Consider the following 23,140-nt stretch of genomic DNA (forward strand, 5'->3'; position numbering starts at 1 on the left):
TGGATTTTGATCAAAGGAAACTCATCACGACATTTGTCTTAATGGAGGACATTTGTCTTAATTGGAGGTACATAGAGTTGTTCTGAGATGGGGAGAATCAGAGAAAAATCCCAAGACTGTCATAAAACATAGTTTTAGGTTTTTCCAGCACAGACAAATAGGTGATTGTGCTGGTTTGATGCTGTTATGTACCCCAAAAAAGACCATGTTCTTTTACTCCATTCCTCTGGGTGCGGACCTGTTGTGGATGGGACCTTGGGGTTAGGTTGTGTCAATATGAGTTGTGACCCACCCCATTCAAGGTCGGTCTTAATCCTTTTACTGGAGTCCTTTATGAGAGGATAAAGGACAGAAAAAGCCAAGAGAACTGAAAGAGGAAAGGCCAGAGAAGCTAAGAGAGGACTCACAGAGGAAGCCACTGAAGCCAGGAGCTGAAAGCAATGGAACCCAGAGAGAAGAACCAGTAGATGCCCGCCATGTGCCTTCCCACGTGACAGAGGAACCCTGGATACCATCAGCCTTTCTTCGGAGACGGTATTGTCCTGTTTGTGCCTTAAATGGGACATCTTCATGGCCTTAGAACTGTAAATTTGTAGGCTAATAAATCCCCATTGTAAACGCTAACACATTTCTGGTATATTGCATTCCAGCAGCTTTAGCAAATCAAAAAGTATTTGAGGACCCTAAGGTCTACTCCTTATCCTAGAGGAAAACTGGAAAACTTTTAAATGGAAACATTTTCAAAGCAGGAGTTACCCTGTAATATTAAACTATGAACTACAAATGTGAAAGTGGAATAGATATGACCAACACTGGTTTCAGAGCCTGCTCCTGGTGTGCAATCTTCAAGTGTGAGCATTTATACATGGGTTTCAATATACATATGCCTTCTGGGAAAAAAAAATAAAATTTCATGGCCAATCACTCAGTTCTGCTAATATACTAAATAATTAAATATGCACAAAAATGAAAAGCAATACCAGTAATTTTCCCTAAAAATTGTTGTTGGTGTGAAATGTGGTGTGTAGAAAGTTCCCAATCAGTTGCAAGGTAGATGAAGAAGAGATTAGGAAAAGAAAAGCATGAAGTCTGCCTACTATTTTACATACCAGCTCTGTAACTTCACTAAAACCCCTTTGCCTTGTCTGTAAAATGGGAATAATAATGTTATGCACCTAATATGATTATTGCGAAAATTAAATGAGAAAATTTACTCATAATGCTAAGGCACAATGCTTGTCACATAGAAAGAGTGTTCATATTTCCTAAATCCCTACCAATACATAAAAATACCATGTATTTATGTGAATGCACTAGCTTCTCTTCATGTACACAGTTAATTATTTCAAACCTGGCTTTACTTGAAATTTCAATTTCTTCAGCAAAACTTTATATGCAATGCAATTAATTATAAAAAGATCTACAGGCACCTTTTTAATCCAATTCAGCACAGTACTACAATTAATTGATACAGTCTTACCTGTATTTTTTGAAGACTTGTTGAAACTTCACTAATATTCTGAGGTATATCAAAACATTTAGCTGTGGTGATTTTCGCATTAACCAACCACTGCTGGAAGTCTCTGTAAGCTTTCCGAAATCTTTGTTGTAAGATCTGTTCTTTATTCTGACAACCCTTGGATGCTTGCAAACAAAGGCTAAATCCATGATTCAAAACATACAATGGGAGGAGAAAATGATAAAACAGATCAAAATAATATTTGATAGAATCAGCAGTTCTTAGACTATATACCCACTTTATTTAGTAATGCATGGATGATTAATTCATTTATATTATTATCAAAATCACAACTCAGATGAACAAAACACCCAGCTGCTTATTTGTATACAAATAGTTTGAACACTTGAGGGTCTTGCTTACCAATTATACTCTTTAATCAAGCCAGAAACATTTCCACTGTATGTGCTCACATCTCTGGAAAATCGACAAAGTTCATTGAGCTGAGACTTGAGAGCCTCAGTCTTAGGCTCTGCTTTTTCTAGAGCATTCAGTATCTCCTATTAAGAAAGAGCAAGACAGTGGAGCAGGCATTTAGATTATGCAATGTACATGTCTTCACACTATGTAAACATACCTCTTATTATAAATTATTACTGAGTGTGCCGGTTTGAATGTATTATGTTCCCCAGAAAAAGCCATATTCTTTGATGCAATCTTGTGGGGCAGACAGAATAGTGGGGATTAAGATGGAACATTTGAATTAGGTTGTTTGCATGGAGATGCGCCCCACCCAACTGTAGATGATAACTGATGGGATATTTCCATGGAGGCGTGGCCCCACCCATTCAGGGTGGGCCTTGATCAGTGGAGCCATATAAACATGCTGACTCAAAGAGATGGAACTCAGTGCAGCTGGGAGTGATGTTTTGAGGAGGAGCAAGCTTGCTAGAGAGGAACATCCTGGGAGAAAGCCGTTTTGAGGCCGGAGCTTTGGAGCAGACGCCAGCTGCCTTCCTAGCAAACAGAGGTTTTCCGGATGCCATTGGCCATCTTCCGGTGAAGGTACCCAATTGCTGAGGTGTTACCTTGGATGCTTTGTGGCCTTAAGACTGTAGCTGTGTAGTGAAATAAACCCCCGCTTTATTAAAGCCTATCCATCTCTGGTGTTTTGCATTCTGCAGCATTAGCAAACTAGGACACTGAGGGAAGAACCAACCCAGCAGATTGAGCAAAGAAATATGGACAACTTTCAGGATTCCTCATGGCAACTAACAGCACTGAGCTGATCTGCATCCTTTTCCAGCCATGGATGGGCACTCCAGCATCAAATTTAGTCAAGTGACCAAATGATCAAATGATGACTGAAAGAGTGACAAAGAACAGAAAGGAGAAAGTGGCCTAAAATTGTTTAACAATGGTCTGATTAGGCCAAGGGAGATAAGTGTATTATTTAAAGGTAAAAAAACCTCATTCCAAAGAATTTTTTATTCTGGATAAAAAAAATTAGGAATTGATTTCAATGTAGTATATGCAATTAACTTTCCCATTAAGTTCTTATCATCCATGGTCCCTTTATAACCAGTGAGTCATCAAATATTGGTTAAATGTTTGTTAGATGCCAAGCATATGCTAGATTCTGGGGCCCACAAATGAAGAAAGGTGTGATGGTTGTATTTGAAGAGCTCACAGTTTAATAGATGAGAAAGATACATGAATAATCACAGTACCACACATCCCTAATCCAAAATAAAGTCTTGGGACTTGACAAATATGCCTCTGAAATCAAGTTCATGGTCACTGGAGTTACAGGAGGTGCTTTGCCATCAGAGCCTTCCCCTTGTAGAGTTGTCACAAGGAGAAAATGAGACCATGCATGCCAAATATTTACCATAATTCCTGGCACAATTAAAGTGCCTAATGAGCAAAATCAGCAGGAAAATCATTCCCAAATATTTCAAGGGACTGTGTGGATAGTGGTATGGCCAAGGTTAAAAGAAAAAATTGGGGAGGGGGCAAAGAGATGCCTAACTACTTTGATAGCTGTTTCTGTTAACTATGATTATTCTCAAGGATATTTATTGAGAGATAGCCCAGATTTGCAGGGAAGAAATCAAAAAACACATCCCTCAACAAACCAGGTCTGTGTTGCATTCCTCATTCTGGTAAATGGCACCACTGTGCTCCCACTGATTGAAATCAGAAAACTAAGCATCATCTTGGTCTCTCATGTTTCCCTTCTCACTCTCTGCAGGTGGAAACTAGTCTGTCTGAGATACCTCTTTTAATCAGGCACCTCATAACCTTTGTATCCTGCCTCTGAGTGCCTCCATTTACACCCTCATCATCTTTCTGGAATGGAGCAATGGCCTCCTAATTGGAGTCTTGATCTCTGGTTTGATCTCCTGTGTTCTCCTTTCCTCAGCAATTTTGCATCTTGATGCTGTTCCTTCATCTCATCTATCTGGTCAGTTTGTCATCAGACCTCAAGACTCCAACAACAACTCCTCCAAGGATACCTTGGAGGAGTTGTTTATATTTATTATTTTATGTATCATGTTTTTAGGTTGTTTTTTTTTTTTTTTTTTTTTAGTTCCTTATTGCCAAGAAGCTCCACGTTGTAGGGGCTTCTCTCTGAGCACACAGCAGCTTGTCTGTGTCTTAATTCCGGCTGTCATCAAAATCGGGCACACGCTTTGTCTCTGTACTGGTTTGTCTCTCTATTTAGCTTGTTATCTTGAGCACAGGAACAGTGCTCTCTTGATTTTTTTAATTCTTTGGTTTACCTCCATGACTGGGCTAGAAAAGCCTAAAACATTTTTATTTACAAAAATAATAAACGAGGACTAGGAAGTGTCTTTCTGGAACACCAAACACTATACTAGCAACAAATATTATATACCATAATGAATCTTTTTTTTTTAAAGGGGGAACATTACAAGAACTAAAGAAACTTACCACATACTCCAAATGTGTAATAATATAGTCAAATCAGTCATTTAGGAATTTGGCTGATATCAAAAGTAAAAACCTTTCATCAAAACTTTACACTTAAAAATTTTCCATAACTTCACTACAACTGAAAGCATTTCAGTGGAGTCTTTCACCATATAAATGTCAGGGCAAATTGTGCTTTTTCAGTTAAGTCCTAGAATACATTATTTTCCTTAGAAGTTACATAGCATACAAAAAGTACCATATATTCAACCCTAATAAATCAACAAATATTAGGAGAAATGAGTACTGCAAACACAGTGAATGAGATTTTTTGCAACATGATTTAATGTAGTTTACAGATTATAGTCCATTATTATGTTTTAAAAGGTTTCTTCAGCACTCTCATTTAATTGCAGAAGAGAAAATATATATTTATGAAGGTCCATGATTATTTTTATGATTGTTAACAAGGACAAAGTCTTCTTAACACCAAAACGATGCTATAAGAACCCTGGCAAATGCACTATCTTGTAGACATTTTCCGACATCCTCATATTTGAAATATTTTATAATTGAAGTATCATGCCCATTTTTAATATATCCCCATCCTTACAAATAAGATGTGACTATTAACAGGCGATGTGATAACTGTCACCAAAAACAAGGGAAGTGGGCATGAGCAGAGGATTGTCATTTTTTTAATTGTTTGTATAACTAAACCCCCATATTATTGCATTGTCATGTGTATTTTTATAGACATCACTAATAGCATCAACAAAGAAAATAGCTAAAGCTCACAATAGTAATGTAATAGAGATACAACCAAATCTTTATTTTTTAAAATTTCACTGATATTGAAGGAAAGGGTGAAAAAGGAAACAAAAAGGAACTAGAACAGTATAACTGATTTTATGATGTTGGAGTGAATAATACTGACCACATAGTATAATTACTAACTTCCTTGTCCTTGTTTTACAGACTGATTTCTATCCTTTATTCTGGTGCTTGAGATCTAAAGGACAGGAAAGGCACTAAGGAACTAAAAAAAAACAACCTAAAAACATTATACATAAAATAATAAATATAAAGATATTAAGGATATTATAAAGTTGGACTTTTTTTTTCCTGGTGAGCTGTATTTGTTTCAAATATTTGATTTAAAACAAGACAATACTGGAAATACTATATGACTGTCCTCCTGGCCATAGCTATTTTGAAATGAATATAATATAAATAGAAACAGAGAAGTTTACTAAACTTCCTTTTAAGGACATCCATGATTCAGAGCATTATAAAACTGCAAATAGTGAAAATGGCTTTCAAAGATACGATTTAAAGTAGGAGGACTTCAAACTTCTGCCCATTCTTCACTATCCCTTACACTTCCCTTCCTCACATTCTAAAAGAACTGCCATTAGTTTAAAAAAAAAAAAGGCCCGGGAAAGCAACCAGTGAGTATGACGTAGGAGTTTTGCTAACCGGATAATTCAAGTTCAGCTGTCAAAACTACACATAGGAAAGCTAATCAGGGTCAAAACCGTTCCTTGTGTGTTAGGGGATGACCAATTGTGTCTTTAAAAACTATAAATTCAACCATTTGATAGTTCAAAATAGTTAACTGGCAAGAAAACAGCTGTGACTCTCCGTCTAGCCCTGCCTCGCCCACGGGCCAGTTTTCAGTCTGAATGGCTGAAAACAATATTACAGTCTCTTCCACCAACAGAATGAAAGCAGAATTTCTCCACTAAAAATCCACGTTCCCTCTAGTCTATAACTCCTTCTCCCCATCTTCATTTTTACAAAAGTTCGATTCATGAGAAAAGGAAACAGCCCAGACTAGGCAAATTTAATTCCAGAACTACTTCTCTCTGCCAAGTCTGTGTTGCATGTTTTCAGCTCACCCGGGCGTTTTAGCAACAGTGAGACTCAAATCATGTCTTTAGCATAACCACCAAGGGGAAACAGGAAGCCCACTTACTTTTCCTTTGTGCCAGCATTCGGCGAGCTCCTTGTCCGTGTTCTTGCCTTCCAGGAGTGCTAGCTGCTGGGACCAGTCTTCCAGAAGGACCCCGAACTGCTCCAGGGCCTGCTCGAGCTGAGCCACTTGACCGGAGAACTCCTGCTCCGAGAGGGCCATTTGGCTCACCAGGTCCTCCAGGCTGCCCTGCGTCTGGAAAACTCCGGCTTCCCACTGCTTCCAGTCGGCCCGCAGGGCCTGCATCTCCCCGTCCAGGAGCTCACACCCCCTGGCAGTCGTGTTCTGTTTCACGGCGGGAGCCAGCCACTCCACTCTGCCCAGGCGGCCTGCACCGATCTCTCTGGAATCTATCAACTCCTGTAATGGAATATTGCCATGGTAACCGAGGAGGCTGTGACTAACTGGGACTGTGAGTCTCCAAATGTGTGCGGAAGGGGACCCTCACCTGCTAGGAAGTTTTAGCAAGCATGCCACAAGGAACCAGGCTCCACACATCCTCCCGTCTTGGGGTTGATGTAATACCGGGGTATGGGCTTTTTGGATTTGAGGGGTAATGGCCAAAGAACTGGAGGAATCTGCAACATCCCGAAACTGACTAAACAGGGACCAGTGCACTGAATATGGGGAAAGGTTTTGCTAGTGATTTAAAGATTATCCTGTGCTGTAAATAAGCAAATCCATATTCCCTCTCCCCTCGCCTGGGTTGAAAGACAAGTGAACAAGAGTAGCAGCAGAAGAGCTGGGCTTTGCTCAGAGTTTTGCCCCATTTTCATCTTTTTACACAAGGTAGTGGCTCAGCTCACACTTCTCTTCTCCCAGGGACCAAGTAAACCCATCACCACAAGAAACAAAGAATGAGCACTAAGCAATTTCAAATACTTCGGTATCTTAGGTAAACTTTTTTATAGAGACTAAAATAAATAATTCACCGATATACTTAATTAAAAGTTCAACATAAACGTTAGACTGGATTCATTTATTACTATTAGTTTTACCTTTTAAAAAACTTCATCACCAGAAATTTAATGTTAGCTATAAATTTTGTCTTAAAGCATTCAAATGCTCCAAAGGACAAGATAAAATTAAAATATCCATTGTTAAATATGTATAATAGTGGCATTTCTTTCTGAGAATGGATTCTTTTACTGAAATTCCTCTCACTGACATCATCATATGGTGTTTACATGTTTATAGACCTCTTGCTAAGCCAGGATTATGCTAATATTAATCCAAAACTATGACTTCACTCCTGGATTAAATGGAAGGAAAAGACGGTTATTAAGGAAAAACTTCAAAAAGAATGTTCATTAAAAATTAGCAAGTAAAGACAAAATTGAGATGTCAAGCATAGAGAGTGTGCTTCATAAATTATGCTAAGCCTAAATTATGTCTTAACTAGTCTATATAATGCAGTCATAATTCATTAAATTAGTTTGAAATAAATATATCTTCTACGAATTACAGACAACAGCCACATTGTAGTATAGGTCATTTAAAAGTACTTAGATATACAGTAGTCCAAAGTACTAATATGAAATCCCTATGCACAGTGTGCATTTAATATATATTTTCATCCTTTTCTCAGCAGCAGGATTTCAAAAACCTACCCTGCTTATTGGTGCATAAGGTAACTAGTGATTTGATGAAGGAAAATTATAACTTTTTTTAAAGCTCTTTTTAACTATTAGATGTAAATATTTATAATTTGGCTTTATGAGTGATTTCAAATTTGGAGTTCAGAGGGTATCAATTTTCAAAAATCACTTTCCCAAACTACTCTTCAATGATGATCCTATGAAAATGGGGCATTTCAATATTTGCATCACTCATTCTATTCATATAGATTTTGAAGAACATCAACTTTTAAGTGTTTTGAAATGACTTTTACATGAATTTTCCTGTCTTGTATTCAAAGTCTTTTAAAATATTATATCTAGGCACACGTGTAGGTGTGTACACACCCTCATCATGTACACTCATTTTGCTGAGTGTTGGTGGTGACTTCCAGAATGGGGACGGATAATGGCATCGAAGGACAGAGTTGGGGCTTCTCTGCCACCTCCAAGCTTTTCTCCTCACCCACAAACCAGCCCACATTCAAACCTGACCAGGAATTCTGGAAGGCTGCCTTCACCAGGCTTCACTTCCTCCTTCTCAAGTTCCAATTTCTTTCCTCCAGTACCTTCTCCTATATTCCCTATCTTTGTTGAAGTGTATAATTCAAAAAAGAGCATTTGGTAACACAGGAAGCAGTCTTTGTAAAAGAATGAGCTTACTTTTCTCATATCAGCTTTTCAGAACAGTGGCCTGCCCTGGCTGCCTCCTTGGCACCCGAATTCTCCCCAGTCTGGCTGTGAAAATGGCTCTGGGTGGTGACAAATGGCCTGTCGCCCAGGATCTCCCTCTAAATGGCTGCCCCTGCTGTGCCTGTCACAGTGGATGACACCCCCCTCCCCAACCCTGTGCCCTCCTGCTCCTCTCTTTCTTCTCTCCCTTCTCTCTCTCCCTTTCAAGTCCCCTTCTTTTGTGTCCCCATTTCTGTTCTGTGCCCTTTTTCTTTCATCTTATTCGTACATCTTGGGTTCACACACTCTGGCAGCTTCACCTGCAAATTATATGCTGATCATTGTCAACTCTGCCTTCAATTTGGCTTCCTATCTGAAATTCGGACTTGAGCGTCATTTGCCGTCCAGATGTTACCATCTGGCAGGTTAAATTCTACCTGTTCACACATCTGTTCCCCTCTTAAGTTGGCTCCTGGGCACGTTACTGTCCTCAGGTGGTGACAGTGCTACAGCCTCTGGGTAAAGGCTCCACGTTCACCCTTGACTCTTCCCATGCTGTCACCCCACGGCCACTTAAATCTCTCATTTACCAAATCCCCCTGGATTTTCTTACTGAGTGCACTCTATGTTCCAGGCTTTATGCTAAATGCTTTAAGTGCATTGTCTAATTTAGTCCTCATAACAACCCCGTAAGATAGGTACAATTGTTGTTCCTATATTACAAATTAAAAGACGGAGGTTTTCCCAAAGATGCAGCTAGAAAATCAGAAGAGACAAGATTCTATCTGTTTCCAGGGCCTGAGAAAGAAAAGTGTACTGAGCTGTCATTACACTTTCTATATTATTTTATAAATGTCAGTTTGTGCCTCCTTGTTTCCTACTAGACTGTGAGTTCCTTGAGGGTTGCTGTGCTGATTGGTATGTATTATGTCCCCCCAAACACCACATCCTTTAATGCAGTCTTGTGGGGGCAGACATATTAGTGTTGATTAGTTTGAAATCTTTGAATTAGGTTGTTTCCATGGAGGTGTGACCCACCCAGTTGTGGGTAGTACCTTTGATTAGATTATTTCCATGGAAGTGTAGCCCAGCCCACTCAGCATGGGTCTTGATTTAATCACTGGAGTCCTATAAAAGAGTTCACAGACAGAAAGAGCTCAGAGCAGCTTAGAGGGACATTTTGGAGATGGCTACTGAAAGCAGCTTTTGCTGATGCTTTGCAGATGCTAGCCCAGCATTTGCTTAAGAGAAGCTAAGAGAGGACAAAATGCCAGAAGAGCAACATTTTGAAGAATACAGAGCAGCTGAGAGATGAGCTGGAACATAGCCCGGGATCAGCAGATGCCAGCCACATGCTTTCCCAGCTAAAACAGGTTTTCTGGACATCATTGGCCATCCTTCAGTGAAGGTATACTCATGTTGATGCCTGAATCTGGACATTTTCATGGCCTTAGGACTATAACTTTGTAACCAAATAAACCCCCTTTATAAGAGCCAATCTGTTTCTTGTATTTTGCATAACGGCAGCATTAGCAAATTGGAACAGATGCTCAACTCTGGTCAAATAAATGGATGAACTGAATGGATGGAAGAATAAATCTGCACATTACTGAGAAATTTGTCAAAGAAAAATATTAAAGTATTGCAGAGCTAATAAGAACGTAAAAACTGGCTTCGTAAGAGTCATATCTTATTTAAACTGTATAGGGTCATTGTGAGGTTAAATGAGGTGCTTTTACTTCTAAGTAAATTCCCAATAAATGAAGTTATTATTATTTTTTTTATGATTCTTATATTTTGATCTTTAGGAGTCAGAACACAATATGGGTCTTAAACTCCTGACCACAAAATTGAATTACTTTATTCCCAACATTTCTTCATTAAAACTAAGCCACTGAGGATTTCATAATTGCTTAATTTTTATATTAAAATCTAAGATTTTCTATGGGGGGTTGCTGCAATTTAATATGCAAGCAACTAGCAGTACACTAAAGATATTAAAAATCTACAATTCTTGTAGAATGTGTGAATTTCGATTATTCAAATTGCCCTTGTGAACAGTAATACAAGGTGATAACTTTATTGTCCTCCAAAGTACTGTCTTCTGTTGTGCTGTTCAACTGTTGGTTAGAAAAGCAGAATAAGATATGTGGAATGATATTTCCAAGTTATTGTCCAAGTGTATACTTAGCTAAGTTACTTTACAGACTTTTCTTCCACTGTGCCAGGAAATAGTATTTGATTTTGTCAGCCCGCCGAGCAGGCATGTATTTCTCAGTCTCTCATACAATAGCAATATAGAAAGAAGCACATGTGCATATAGAAGCATGCAAGAACAATATGACATTTTGCTTACAAGTCTAATATGTTTTAAATTCCTTTCTTATTTTGCTCATGTGTACAGTTAGTGAAGTGCAAGGTAATAAACAACTCTGAATAGAAAATGGGAGGGAAACATTCTAAATAACAGAATTTTATCCATGGAATCTGGGTCCCTGGTATGTTATACTCAAGAACCAATGAAACATGTAGTTATAATAGCTGACAATTTTCTGACCTTAATTTTAGACAACTTTTTCTTGGTGGCTGATGAATCTCCAGACATATCTGACCACCGGTGAAGCTCTTCCTTTGCTGAGTGGAGCCAATCTGTAAATTCCTGCACTGCATCCAAATACATGAGATGGTCCTTCACAATCTCTTCCATTTTCCTCATTTTCTCCTAGTAAACAAAGAAAAGTCTACTTTAACCATGGTCTTTATTGCTATGAGTTATTGGAAATATGAAATCGGATAAGAGAACAGGCCTGTATAGGTTTCCTAACACATATCTAAGAAGATTTCATTCTGATTCTTCATTTTCTCTGCAATTAATATCTTAAGATGAAAAGATCAAGTGTATCTCAGACTGAAGGACTTTGTAGAAGCAACCATCTTTCCTATAAGTAAGTTTACATTGTCTATCTCGGCATAAAATTTATGCTTAATGAATTTTAACCAATAGCCCTTACTAACAATCCACTTAATAATAATGGTATAATAACAATTATTATTATTAAAGTAATTATCTATGTTGGCTTTGTGTACAGCATTCTGCTCAGCACTTTAAATGCATTTGCTCATTGATTCCTCACAATGGCCCTATAATGAAGAAGCTACTATTTTCACCACTTTACAGGAAAGAACAGTCAAGCTTACAGAGGTTAAGTTATGTGCTCAAAGCCATAGATCAAAAAAGTTGCAAAGTCAGAATTTAAACTTAGGTCTTTTTCACTCCAGAGTCATACTTCTCAATCATTCCAAGATAAAAATGGAGATAAACAAATGCATATGATAATAATTGTGGTATCAATTAAAAAAAAATGAGAGTTCCCAAAGTGTCAAAAAAAAAAAAAAAAAAAAAGGGGGAAAAATGACTCTCACATATCTTCTTTAACATTTTCACAAATACACAAAAGAAAAATCATGGAGGAAAGTAAAGATTCAGACAAAGAATTGGAAAAAATCTTAATATTATTGAAGTAGCCTATGTTTTGGAGAACAGTGAAATGCAGCTTTCACTAAGATGAGAAATAAGTACAATCCTTTGTAATATGACTGAAACTCTGGTAGGTAAACAGACTTGCATTTAATATAACTACTATCAATAGCAACAAAAGAAAAAGAACTTTAAACACTGACATGGATGTGCAGACATTGTATAAACAGAGTAAATGGTTGGCTAACATTCAAAGTAGAGGAGAAAGACGAGAAAGGAAGATTAAGAATAATCCAAGACTGATAAAAGTAAAAAAAAAAAAAATTTGCATGGGTATTCATCAGAGAGAAATTATCTTTATCCAGCCAATCCCCATTAATTCCACCCACAGATTATCCTTTACCTGAGTCTTCATTATAAAAGACTAACCTTGGCAACCGTTGTTATATCATTAAACTGCATCTTCAGTTCCTCTTGAGTTGTTTCTTTGAAAGATGCATCCTCCGTCTTTGCATAGAGTTCCCTGGATTTTGCAGCTAGGCTGTGAAGGGCTCCAGCATGTTCTTCTGCCTCAGAGACAATGGACTGAAAGTAGTCCAGCAGGGAGAACTTCTCCTTCAAATCCGGCTGCAGTTGTAAAGGATGCTCTACTTTCTGGTCCACTGATTCCATCCACTTTTCCAACTGGTTTTTCCTTTCTAGATAGTCATTCCATTGGCTAAGCACAGACTCTAAAGTGCTGGAATTGATATCACATATTATACAAGTGAGTTATTTTGACATCTGAACTTAGATCCAATTACCAGGGCATTGCATTACTGAATGCTATTGTCATTGATGTTAAAACTTTGTAGTGCAGGCAGAAACACTACACCTCTAACCCATAAGATTGCTCCTTTAAAACAAAATCAAATCTATGTCCACACATGAAGAAAGATGGTGTAGTCATATATGCTTTTGGAGATTTGTATTCTGAATGCTAACTATCCTAAATGAACAGATAAATTTATGTTATGTCATTGAAAGTCATCCCCGGAGCATTAACAGAATTGTATTGGATACGTTTTGGTTCTTAATTTTCTTGGGCTCAGTTTATTTTATTAAAATCAGATGGTAATTATCAGTCAACGGGAATTCAAAATTCAAGGAATTTTTTTCTGGATAAATAATACCATTAGATTCCTTTTCATTTAAGAGTAGATATATGTTGATTGATTGTGAATGAAAAAAGGCTCACTGCATTTATAATACAAGGAACATTGTCCCAAATACTATAGTCAAGTAAAGGGCTCTTCAGAGTGGCATTGTAAAAACCTCCATCATTCAGTTTTGTTTTTTTTTTTTAAGGTTTTTAAATTTCTATTTCAAATATCTTTAGACTTAGAGAAAAGTTGCATAAACAGGATAAGTTCCCATTTATCATCCAGCTTCCCTTAATGTCGACATCTTACCTAACTATTGTACAATAATCAAAACCAGTGTTGGACACAATACGATCAGCTAATCTGTGGATCTTGTCTAAATTTTGCTTTTGTCTCACAAATATCCTTTATCTAGTCCAAGATCTAGTTGTCATGTCTCCTTGGTCTCCTATGACAGTTGTTCAATCTTTGTCTTTCATTACCCTGACACTATTGAAGAGTACTGCCTAGTTATTTTGTAGAATATCCCTCAATTTATGTTTGTCTGATGTTTTCTCATGACTAGATTGAGGTTTCCATTATTCAGTTTTACAAACAATTTTGAACTCATCCTGTGACTCCTTCCCTCATACAAGGGACTGACATCTGTGGCCAAGGGACCTCTAGCATTTGTTCCGATTATTCCTTCTGCTTTAATAGGAACTGCATTATATACACCTTAAAGTCTTGTTCTTTCCTAAGAGAACTTTCTCAAATATCCAAATCAATCTCAGAAACCACCCCAGATCTTGATTGTCACAGGGATGGGGGTGTGTCCAGGAGAACTAAAGTTCTGCAATGTGTGGACCATTCTCACACAACCAGCAATCAATCCCAAAGAGTCTTTTTAAAACTTAGTAACCCAACCTGAATAAGAGTTTTTCAAATTTATCCTACTCTAGCTTCTGAGCTTTTAGAGGGCAAAACTACTTTGTTTCCTTTCATTATTTTAGCACAGTAATTTGAATGCTGCTACTTCTCCATATATATTTGCCACATTAATTTCTTGCTTAAAGAGGAAGCAGAGGATCTGAAACTGCTTCTTGTATTTAACATTTTATTCTAATACCTAAAGAGTATTCACCCATGCTGTTAATAACTTTTATGAAGCTGAACTATTATCAAGCATTAGAAAGTACAGTTTAGCTTCTAGAAGTCTGCTGTATAGAATTAGAGCTCCGCAGGGTCTGATCTTTCTTTCCACATGACCACTATGAGTTGTTACTAAGATTTAAAGGCCTGTTTTTTTGAGGGGTGGGGGGAGTGGTGAGTCACCACCTATGCTCCAAATTAAAGGAAAAAAACAAAACAAACAAACAAACAAAACCTCTAAAACTGTAGTTGTAACCATGGTTAGTTGTTCACATTGCAGAGGGTGATTAGAGGATTTTGTTTTGTTTTGTGATGAGCTTTAATTTATTCACCTATTTATTATAATTCCATTGAGCACTCACTTCTTCAGTGATCTAACAGCACAACCTTCAGAAGACTCCTGAAGAGAATGATTCTGAATGAAGGCCACTTGTCCAACAAGCCATCTGGATTATGTGTGGACACTGAGAAAGAGGAAGGTGATAATCTTCCTCTTATGAATACAACAATAACAACAAAAAGATAAACATCTCCTGGTATGACATCCACTATCTCCTCCACCTTCTCCCCATCAGCATCTGCTGCAGTGCTTCTCAACAGGGGAACTGCCGGAATTCTGGGCAGGCTGATTGCTGGTTGTATGAGAAGGTTCCACGCATTGCAGAACTTTAGTTCTCCTGGACACACCCCCATCCCGTGACAATCAAGAACACCCCACACATTCCAAACTCACCCAATGTGAGTGCAGTACTTCTGGTTGAAGAGTGTCATTAAGCTCAACCATTGCCAACAACTTAATTTCCCATATGTCCCTTTAAAAAGCTATGAAAGTTATTAAAGACCATATCCTTGTTTTACTGAGCCCAGATCATATGCAAGAATCCACCAAGAGAGGCTATGGAAATTTAAACATGCAAGCAAGCAGCCAAACATACCTGGTCTTTGCCCTTACAGAAAATACAATCTAGACAAAGACAGGAATGTATACAACTAGCTAAAATCACATGCTTGGTAACTCAACCACAGGATAAGCTCAGGACTACTCCATCATTTCACTAATTCACAGGACTTTATTTAGATAAATAAACACTAAAAATAGCTCTATACCTCTGAGCACGAACGGAGGAGCTCATGATGTTAGCCCACGTGTCTTTAAGGGTCTGTAGCTGAGTCTCAATCACCTTCTGACCTTCTTTGTTGCTACTTCTCAAGGCTTGTTCCCCTTTGCCAATGGCCATGTTCAACTTCACTTCTCCTTCACCTTTCATCAGGAGAATGTCCTGTGAAGGAAGAAGGAATATCCAAATAAACAGAAAACAAATGTTTTGGAAATAATATCCTCCTAGTTTGTTTGTTTTCTGGACTATAAAATTGAACATATTTATTGTAGAATATTTGGAAGAGAGAGAGAAGGATGAGGAAGAAAATAAAAGATCAGTCTATTATTTTACCACCAGCATATGAACATTAAACATATTTGGGTGACTATACTTTCACATATGTGTAGGTTAAATTCTTAGAAATGGAATTATTCTTCCATCAATGACTTCTATTACTAAACTATTTTAAGCATTTTCCCTTTTGCCACAATACAAATATTTGTCAGTAAGAATATTTAAAACTTTTCATATTTCTTAAAAAGATTATCTTCCTGATGCATGTTAAGGTAGAAAATATCCTACTCCATCTGTGCCAGTTTGAATATATTATGTCTCCCAAAATGCCATTATCTTTGATGTAATCTTGTGTGGGCAGATGTATCAGTGTCGATTAGATTGTAATTCTTTGAGTGTTTCCATGAAGATGTGCCCCACCTAACTGTGGGTGATGACTCTGATTGGATAGCTTCCATGGAGGTGTGGCCCTGCCCATTCAGCATAGGCCTTGATAAGTTTACTGGAGCACAATATAAGCTCAGACAGAAGGAATGAACTTGTTACAGCCAAGAGGGACACTTTGAAGAATGCACAGAAGCTGAGAGAGGAGCTGCAGATGAGACACAGTTTGAAGATGGCTGTTGAAAGCAGACTCTTGCTCTGGAGAAACTAAGAGAGGACAAACACCCCAAGAGCAACTAAGAGTGACATTTTTGAGGAACTTCAGCCTAGAGAGGAACGTCCTGGGAGAAAGCCATTTTGAAACCAGAACTTTGGAGCAGACGCCAGCCACGTGCCTTTCCAGCTAATAGAGGTTTTCCAGACGCCATTGGCCATCCTCCAGAGAAGGTACCCGATTGTTGATGCATTACCTTGGATATTTTATGGCCTTAAGATTATAACTGTGTAACAAATAAACCCCCTTTATAAAAGCCAATCCATTTCTGATGTTTTGCATTCTGGCAGCTTTAGCAAACTAGAAAACCATCTTAAAATGTAAAAAAGAATACTAGACTCGGAATCTGTGGACACAGAGTCTTCAAAATATCCTACTATGAACATTTACACATTTATAAGGCTTTGCTTAAATTATTAGCTATCTATGAGTCTAGGGGCCAAAGGTTAACTCTAATTAAAACTTTTGGAAACCCTGGGCCACTAGCCTAGAAATTACAATTTATTGTATTTTGTTCCAAAAGTAAAAAGAAACTACATTGGCAGTGAAGACCTGCCTGGTAAAAACTTAACTGTCTCATGGGAATCCCTTCTTTCCTTCCCTAGCAGATTCCTGTCCCTCAAGGTTGCCTTCACCGACAGGGGTCTGGGTTGGTGGCACCTTCTCTGTCCATTCCTAACACTCTATCTCAACCAGAACTCCTCTGTCACAGGTGACAATTCTCTTGGTGATCTTTCCCACTAGACTGGAAGAGCAGGGACTCTGTCTTTCATCTCTATAGCCCTAGTATCTTGCATGGGGCTTGGAGCAGAGTAGTTATTTGGTTTGTTTGTTGAGTATTTACTGGATGAACTTAAAATTATTTCAAAGCAATTAAAACAAAAAAGTTCCTCTACAAAGGAGAAAAATGACTCCTGTCTAAGTGTTGTGCCTGAATTCTCCCTTTTGTTCATATAATCTTCCTTTAGAAGCTCACAGAACAATGGAGACTGGAGGCAAATATCTGTGAATCTTCATAAATTGGTCCTCAAACGTTGTCAGTGGTCCGAATGGGCCAGCCCTACCTGGATCTGCAGCAGCCGCTTCTCCAGGAGGTCTTTGCTCCCAACGGTGCTCTCTGCACACGCCAACCTGTCTTGCACATCCCTCAGCCAGGACCACATGCTCTGCAGTGCTTCTTCCAGGACTTCGTGCTCCTGGAGGGCCAGCTGGCAGCTGTGGAGCTTCTCCTTGGTCAGCCGGAGTAAATTCTGGTAGCTGGTGAGGAGCTGTGCACACAGGCGTCCTTCCTTCCCGGCGCCATGGCCTTCTTCGCTGAGAAGCTGCCCTCTCTGGGAAAGCTTATCAAGAGACTCTCTTAAAAAAAAAACAGAATTTTTGTTTGTTTGTTTTAATTACAACATTCTGGAGTGCAGAGGAGTAACAAATGATTGTTGATATTGGAGCAATAACCAGACAAGAACTCACAGCTGGCAGCCCTTTTTAATAAAGCTGCTGAGATCAGGGCTGGTTACCTGCTTTCCCTTACAGATTCTCACTATGTAGTCACTTGACACTGGGGGATATGGCTGAATCTATGCTATGCCCAGATCCAAACAGTAATGATCGAGCCTCCTGGATTCTTAGGAACTCAATTCAGGAAATGGACCCAAGCCTGCCTCTCCTGGCTCATCTCAGCTTTCTCCGTTCCTATGCAACGCTCTGACCATGAAAAGCACCCTGAAATTCTCAGAAATACTCTGCTGTTTTATATCTACATGGAGATTCCTCCTTTGAGAAAACCCTTCTCTCCTCCTCTGCATCTTCAAAGCTCAGTGAAGCACCACATCCCTAGGAAGCAGTGGGTGGAGAGTGCAGGCCTCCTCGTCTGTGTACCTTCTGCTCCTCATCTAGCTCTGTCTCCTAAAATATCTTGTCTGGCTCCAACCACAAGCCTTGCACCTTCTAGAAGTTATGGTTACTCTACTCATTTATATACCCACAGCACCCAGCTCTCTCCCTGCACAATGTTTAGCAGAGAGAAAATGCTAAAAGCATGGTTGTTTCAAAAAGATGTTTTGTGAGTGTATGTGGTTTCCATGTTGTATTTTGGATATTTTGCTCAGTTCCCTTTTGGGAACATTAACTCTGTTGATGAGGTCAAAGGAAAAAAAAATGTAATTGCTACATGTCTGCATGAGCTTCATTCTGACCTACGTTTGCCAATGCCCAGGGGTCAGAGGAGACCATGGAGATGTCTAAACACCAACTGGTAGAACACAAGATCTCCACTTTTTCCTAAGCAAGTACTACAGCATCCTGTGGACCACTGTGAGATATGCAAAACATTGCACCTACTCTAAAAGACATTGATTCATATTTATTCTTTGATGAGACAAGAAGGTGGCTTAAGCAACACAGTGGGTTGACTAATAACTAAAAAAGAGAGCTATCACTTGTCAATACAAGATGAATTACTTAATGGATGACATAAAATCATTTTTGCTCTAGAGAATGCTGCACCAGTCTTTCTATCCCAGACATTTCAGAGACAGGAAGAAAACACTATCCACAGCAACCAACTAACCAACGAACCAGCCAAATGAATGAACAAGAACATGGTAGTAGGCAAAGGGTCTATTCAGTTTCTACACCATACCTTGCAGCCAGTAGTTCTCCCAGAAACATTTCAACTTTATGAACTTCATTTTTCTTCTCAGGAATGTGCTGTTTACTCCCCCCCAAGTTTTCTGTACTTAACCTTTCTTCCATTTCATGAATCCATAAGTTCAGTTTTCTGTGCTGATCCTCGAAGCTAAAGAAAAGAAGAACTCTGTAGAGAAATTCTTTTATGAGCTTTATAACAGATACATTCTAATAGTTGAGGTCATGATAAGTTTTTAGGTGGCAATTAAGAAATCATGGATTTTAAATTTATGAAAGAAAACAAACTCAACAATAACCCCATCCAAATTACCCCTTATTTCAGTAACAGAATGACAAATTAGAGAATTTTTTTTTTTGAAACTCAAGCAGAACAAGTATCACCCCATCTAGAGGATTAGATTTAGTGGTGATTTAGCAAGAGTACATCCCCATGTCACTGTGCACTCAGCTTTATGTCTTGCTACAAAGACCCCTGAATCGGGGCCAATGGATAAGTGGGCAATGGAAACAACTGGGAAAAGAAGAAAAATGTGTCTCTGTATCTTAAGGGACTTTGAATATAGCTCAAGAGCTCTAAATTTTGAAAACAATGTAGGTTTTCCAAGAAGAAAAGTCAGGCAAATTACTTTGCCACCAGAAAGTTACTAATAACAAGTTTGTTTTCCTAATTTTACTTTTTTTTCCAAATTTTATATTTACTCCTGTTGCCATATCTCACTGATTGGAAACTTGATCCAAAGAAATTCACCCAGTCTTATCCCCCGCCCCCCACTCAATCCTAGCAGAAGTGGACATAAAGCAAAGGCTTGGATAATTTAAAAACGGGAGTGTCAAAGCTCTAATATCTTGACAACTAAATAGACAAAAATTACATGCATTTATAAATGCCACTTGCAGATACTAGTGAACATAATTTTTTTTCTTCTTCCTATGTAGCAAATAAAGCCAAATGATAATTTCAGAGTCTGACAAATCGATTATTGCCCCAGTATGAACCTGCACTTAAGATCAAAGGTTATTATTTAAATTCATAATTTCAAATCTTCTTTGTTTATTCACAATGGCTCTTTTCTCTAAGGCTTTGGAAAGCTGCTTCTGCAACTGGTAAGCAGACATTTATCAGACACCCACCTCCCAAGTTGTAAAGCACAGTCTTGAAGAGCCTGTTTGTCTCTAAGGCACTGTTTCAGAAACGCCTGGAACTCTTCGTTAGCCTTTGTAACTTGCTCCTGAATACTACTGACAATTTGCTTAGACAAATGGGCATACAGAGTTTGTCCTTCTTGAGTCACAGCATCAAGTTTGCTCTGTCCATCACTGACTGAGTCCAAAACATTCTGTTAGGGAAATAAAGGTAATACAAATCAACTAGGATTATTCAGAGACCTCTGTGCATGGACGCATCAGTTACAATCCAGAGCTGAGATAGAAGAGCAAGAGAAGAAAATCAAAGTCCAAGGGCAAAAAGTCTTTAACAAAGCTGAGAAGGAAGGATGCAGTTTGACACAAGCACCACTCCTAGCTGAGGAAGGTACTAGCTAGGCACTGGAACCACCGAGGGCTAGATATAAATGATGGCCAGCTGGAAGGAGATGCTCCCATCCTCAGTCTCTCATCCTTGAACTGTCCCCAGCCCCATCCAAGCTCCACGTCCTTACATGGTTAGTAGGACATCCCTCTAACTGGTCAGCCCTTCTTCCTTCCCCTCTGACTGACTCTGCACATGAAGTCCTGTCCTTTCGTCTTTCCCATCATGCATTTTTTCCTTGAAGGATCAAATGCAAGAGCTTGGCTTCAGCAAAGCAAAGGAATCAAAGCACATCAGTTCCTGCCCTGCCTCGCCCCTGATCTCCAGAATGGCATGTACAGTTGTCACTCAGACGATCTCTGTCAAGTTCCACTGGCATCTCAGCCTTAAAAGGGGGAAACTCCATGTCTGATTTCACCATGCCTCCTGTTTGTTATTATAACAATGTCCTATCCTAATTTCTAATCTAATATAATATATAAATAATATAATTATTATTAATAACTAATATAAGTTGTCAACATAATTGTCATCACTCAAGTAGACCACAAAATCCTTGTGGTCTTTATTAATTTCAAAAACTACTTTTATAATATTTAACATAATATTTTGTTCAGCTTAGTAACTTGAAAAATTTCTCTGAAGCTTAATTTGAAACTATTCTACTGTAAAACATTTCTCAACTCTGCTTTACAATAGCCTTTTCCTTCCTGAAGTCATACATTTTTCATAGTAAAACTTATAAAACCTCTAACAGCTATGGTTTTAATTTGAATATAACCTATTTCCAAATTTAGTCCACAGGCTCTTAAAAAACACCAGCCACATCTTCTCCATCTTTTAAAAATTCCTCCACAATGTTGACATAAAATTGATATAATTATTTATGCTCTTACTCCTCCACAATTTCAAATTAGATTTATTTTTTAACAAATTCCAAAGAAACACAAATAGACTAAAAAAAAAAAAAAAAAAGAAAGGAAAAAAGATCTAGAAATACTTTAGCTCCAACTTATTTTCTCAACTTTTCTTTCTGCCTATCTCCTTCTGGCTCAGGAATCCTAATCCTGTTAGGGAAGAAGAAAAGATTGAATAAAATAAGAAGATTTGGGAAAAGAGATGATTCAGGTCTGACCTGAAGGCACTTGAGTACAGTTTGGGGAAGAATAAAAAGGATCACCAACTTTTGTACCTGAAGATCATGGAGCTTTGCCTCCAGAACTTTGCTGTCGCCAGTTCTATCTGATGATTCTTTTGCTGCTGCCTTTATTCCAGAAAACCATTTTTGGAATTCCTGCATAGACTCTTTTGAAAATAAAAATTAAGAATAAAAAATACATCCAAAACATTGAATGAGCTTCCAGGATTACCCAATAAATTAATTCTGGCTTCAATCCATCTCATATTGCCTTATAAAAATATTCCAGAAAGAATATAATATAAAAAAATATATCATATGATCTACAAGCTTGATTGATCATGGTAAAATTGAGGAATTATCTCAGAGAAAAGACTAAAAAGAAATTGATATTTCTGAAGTGCTTGTTTTCCTATATGGTATTTCTTTCTTTTGGTAAAGAGATTATTAATTCCCTGGTTATGTGCAAGTGCAAGAGAAGAAAAGCACCAGGGTGTTAAAACCATTTTTATAGCAATGGGAGGAAATATCTCTACTTTCCACCAAGATGACTTAGAGGACATAACACTTCAACATTGGGAATAGGCAGAGCTGTGTAGGAAGCAGTCAGAGACATATGACTAGAAATTTCTGGGTGTGTGGTTGTCACTTTTTTATGGACTCTCCTAATATTCAAGTTTACTGGGGCGCACCATCACAGCAAAAAAAAACTTCAATAGATATTTGGACAGTGGCTGCTGGCCACTTGAACCGTGGAAATAATTCTCCATGCAAACATGCTACGTGCAGAAACATCAGATGAAATTCAGAATCATCAAAATGGTGGAGAAGTGGAAGAAGTCAGCTTATGTTGTGTGCCCCATGCAAGGCACTTCAATTGTCCAAATCTCAAAGCCCAAATTATTTTAAAGTGATATCCTCCTGGAAAATTTTCTCAAACTTTTGCTGCCTGTTTCTAGGCAGCTTTTGGTTTGGATTCTTTCTCAAAAACAAACAATTCATGCTAAGTCCCGTTGGAGCTCACCATTGAAGTGGTTTTCCAGAGACTCTTGCAGGCTAGCTTGTGCTTTGGAGCACAGCTGGCTCACAGCTTCATGTTTCTTTATCAGCTCCGTCATCGCACTGCCCAGGCTCTCCAACTCAACCGAGTGGTATTTGCGGCACAAGCTATTAAGATTTTCTTGGGTAGAGCTGATGTTGCTTTGCTGACTCTGAAGATCTTTTTGTATTTCCTACAGAATAAAAGTATACCATGAAGGGTAATTCATCACATTCACAAGAAATACTGTGATATTTTTGTGAACCCGAAATTGATGTTATCATACCCCACTCAGTAGTATACACATTTTGATGAGATTTTTTGAAG

The 23,140-nt window shown here is 38.3% G+C and overlaps 1 protein-coding gene across 13 annotated transcripts in view; it reads right to left on the reverse strand.

The window, feature by feature from the left end:
* SYNE1 (spectrin repeat containing nuclear envelope protein 1) overlaps positions 1 to 23,140 on the reverse strand; it is a 499,900-nt gene that overhangs the window by 231,939 nt on the left and 244,821 nt on the right. For all 13 annotated transcript variants that reach the window (XR_005214357.1, XM_037819664.1, XM_037819684.1 and 10 more), the window contains 11 exons: positions 22,799 to 23,006; positions 21,829 to 21,941; positions 20,240 to 20,445; positions 19,101 to 19,256; positions 17,527 to 17,818; positions 15,518 to 15,690; positions 12,567 to 12,876; positions 11,217 to 11,381; positions 6,375 to 6,731; positions 1,883 to 2,019; positions 1,481 to 1,658 (listed from right to left, as the gene is read on the reverse strand). Coding sequence is in view for 12 of the 13 variants with exons in the window: in XM_037819664.1 (XP_037675592.1) it covers positions 1,481 to 1,658; positions 1,883 to 2,019; positions 6,375 to 6,731; positions 11,217 to 11,381; positions 12,567 to 12,876; positions 15,518 to 15,690; positions 17,527 to 17,818; positions 19,101 to 19,256; positions 20,240 to 20,445; positions 21,829 to 21,941; positions 22,799 to 23,006 (2,295 nt within the window). In the remaining variant the exon portion in view is untranslated. The remainder of the gene's footprint in view (positions 1 to 1,480; positions 1,659 to 1,882; positions 2,020 to 6,374; positions 6,732 to 11,216; positions 11,382 to 12,566; positions 12,877 to 15,517; positions 15,691 to 17,526; positions 17,819 to 19,100; positions 19,257 to 20,239; positions 20,446 to 21,828; positions 21,942 to 22,798; positions 23,007 to 23,140) is intronic.

Source organism: Choloepus didactylus, chromosome 2, assembly GCF_015220235.1.
Source record: "Choloepus didactylus isolate mChoDid1 chromosome 2, mChoDid1.pri, whole genome shotgun sequence".
Classification (NCBI taxonomy): Eukaryota; Metazoa; Chordata; class Mammalia; order Pilosa; family Megalonychidae; genus Choloepus; species Choloepus didactylus.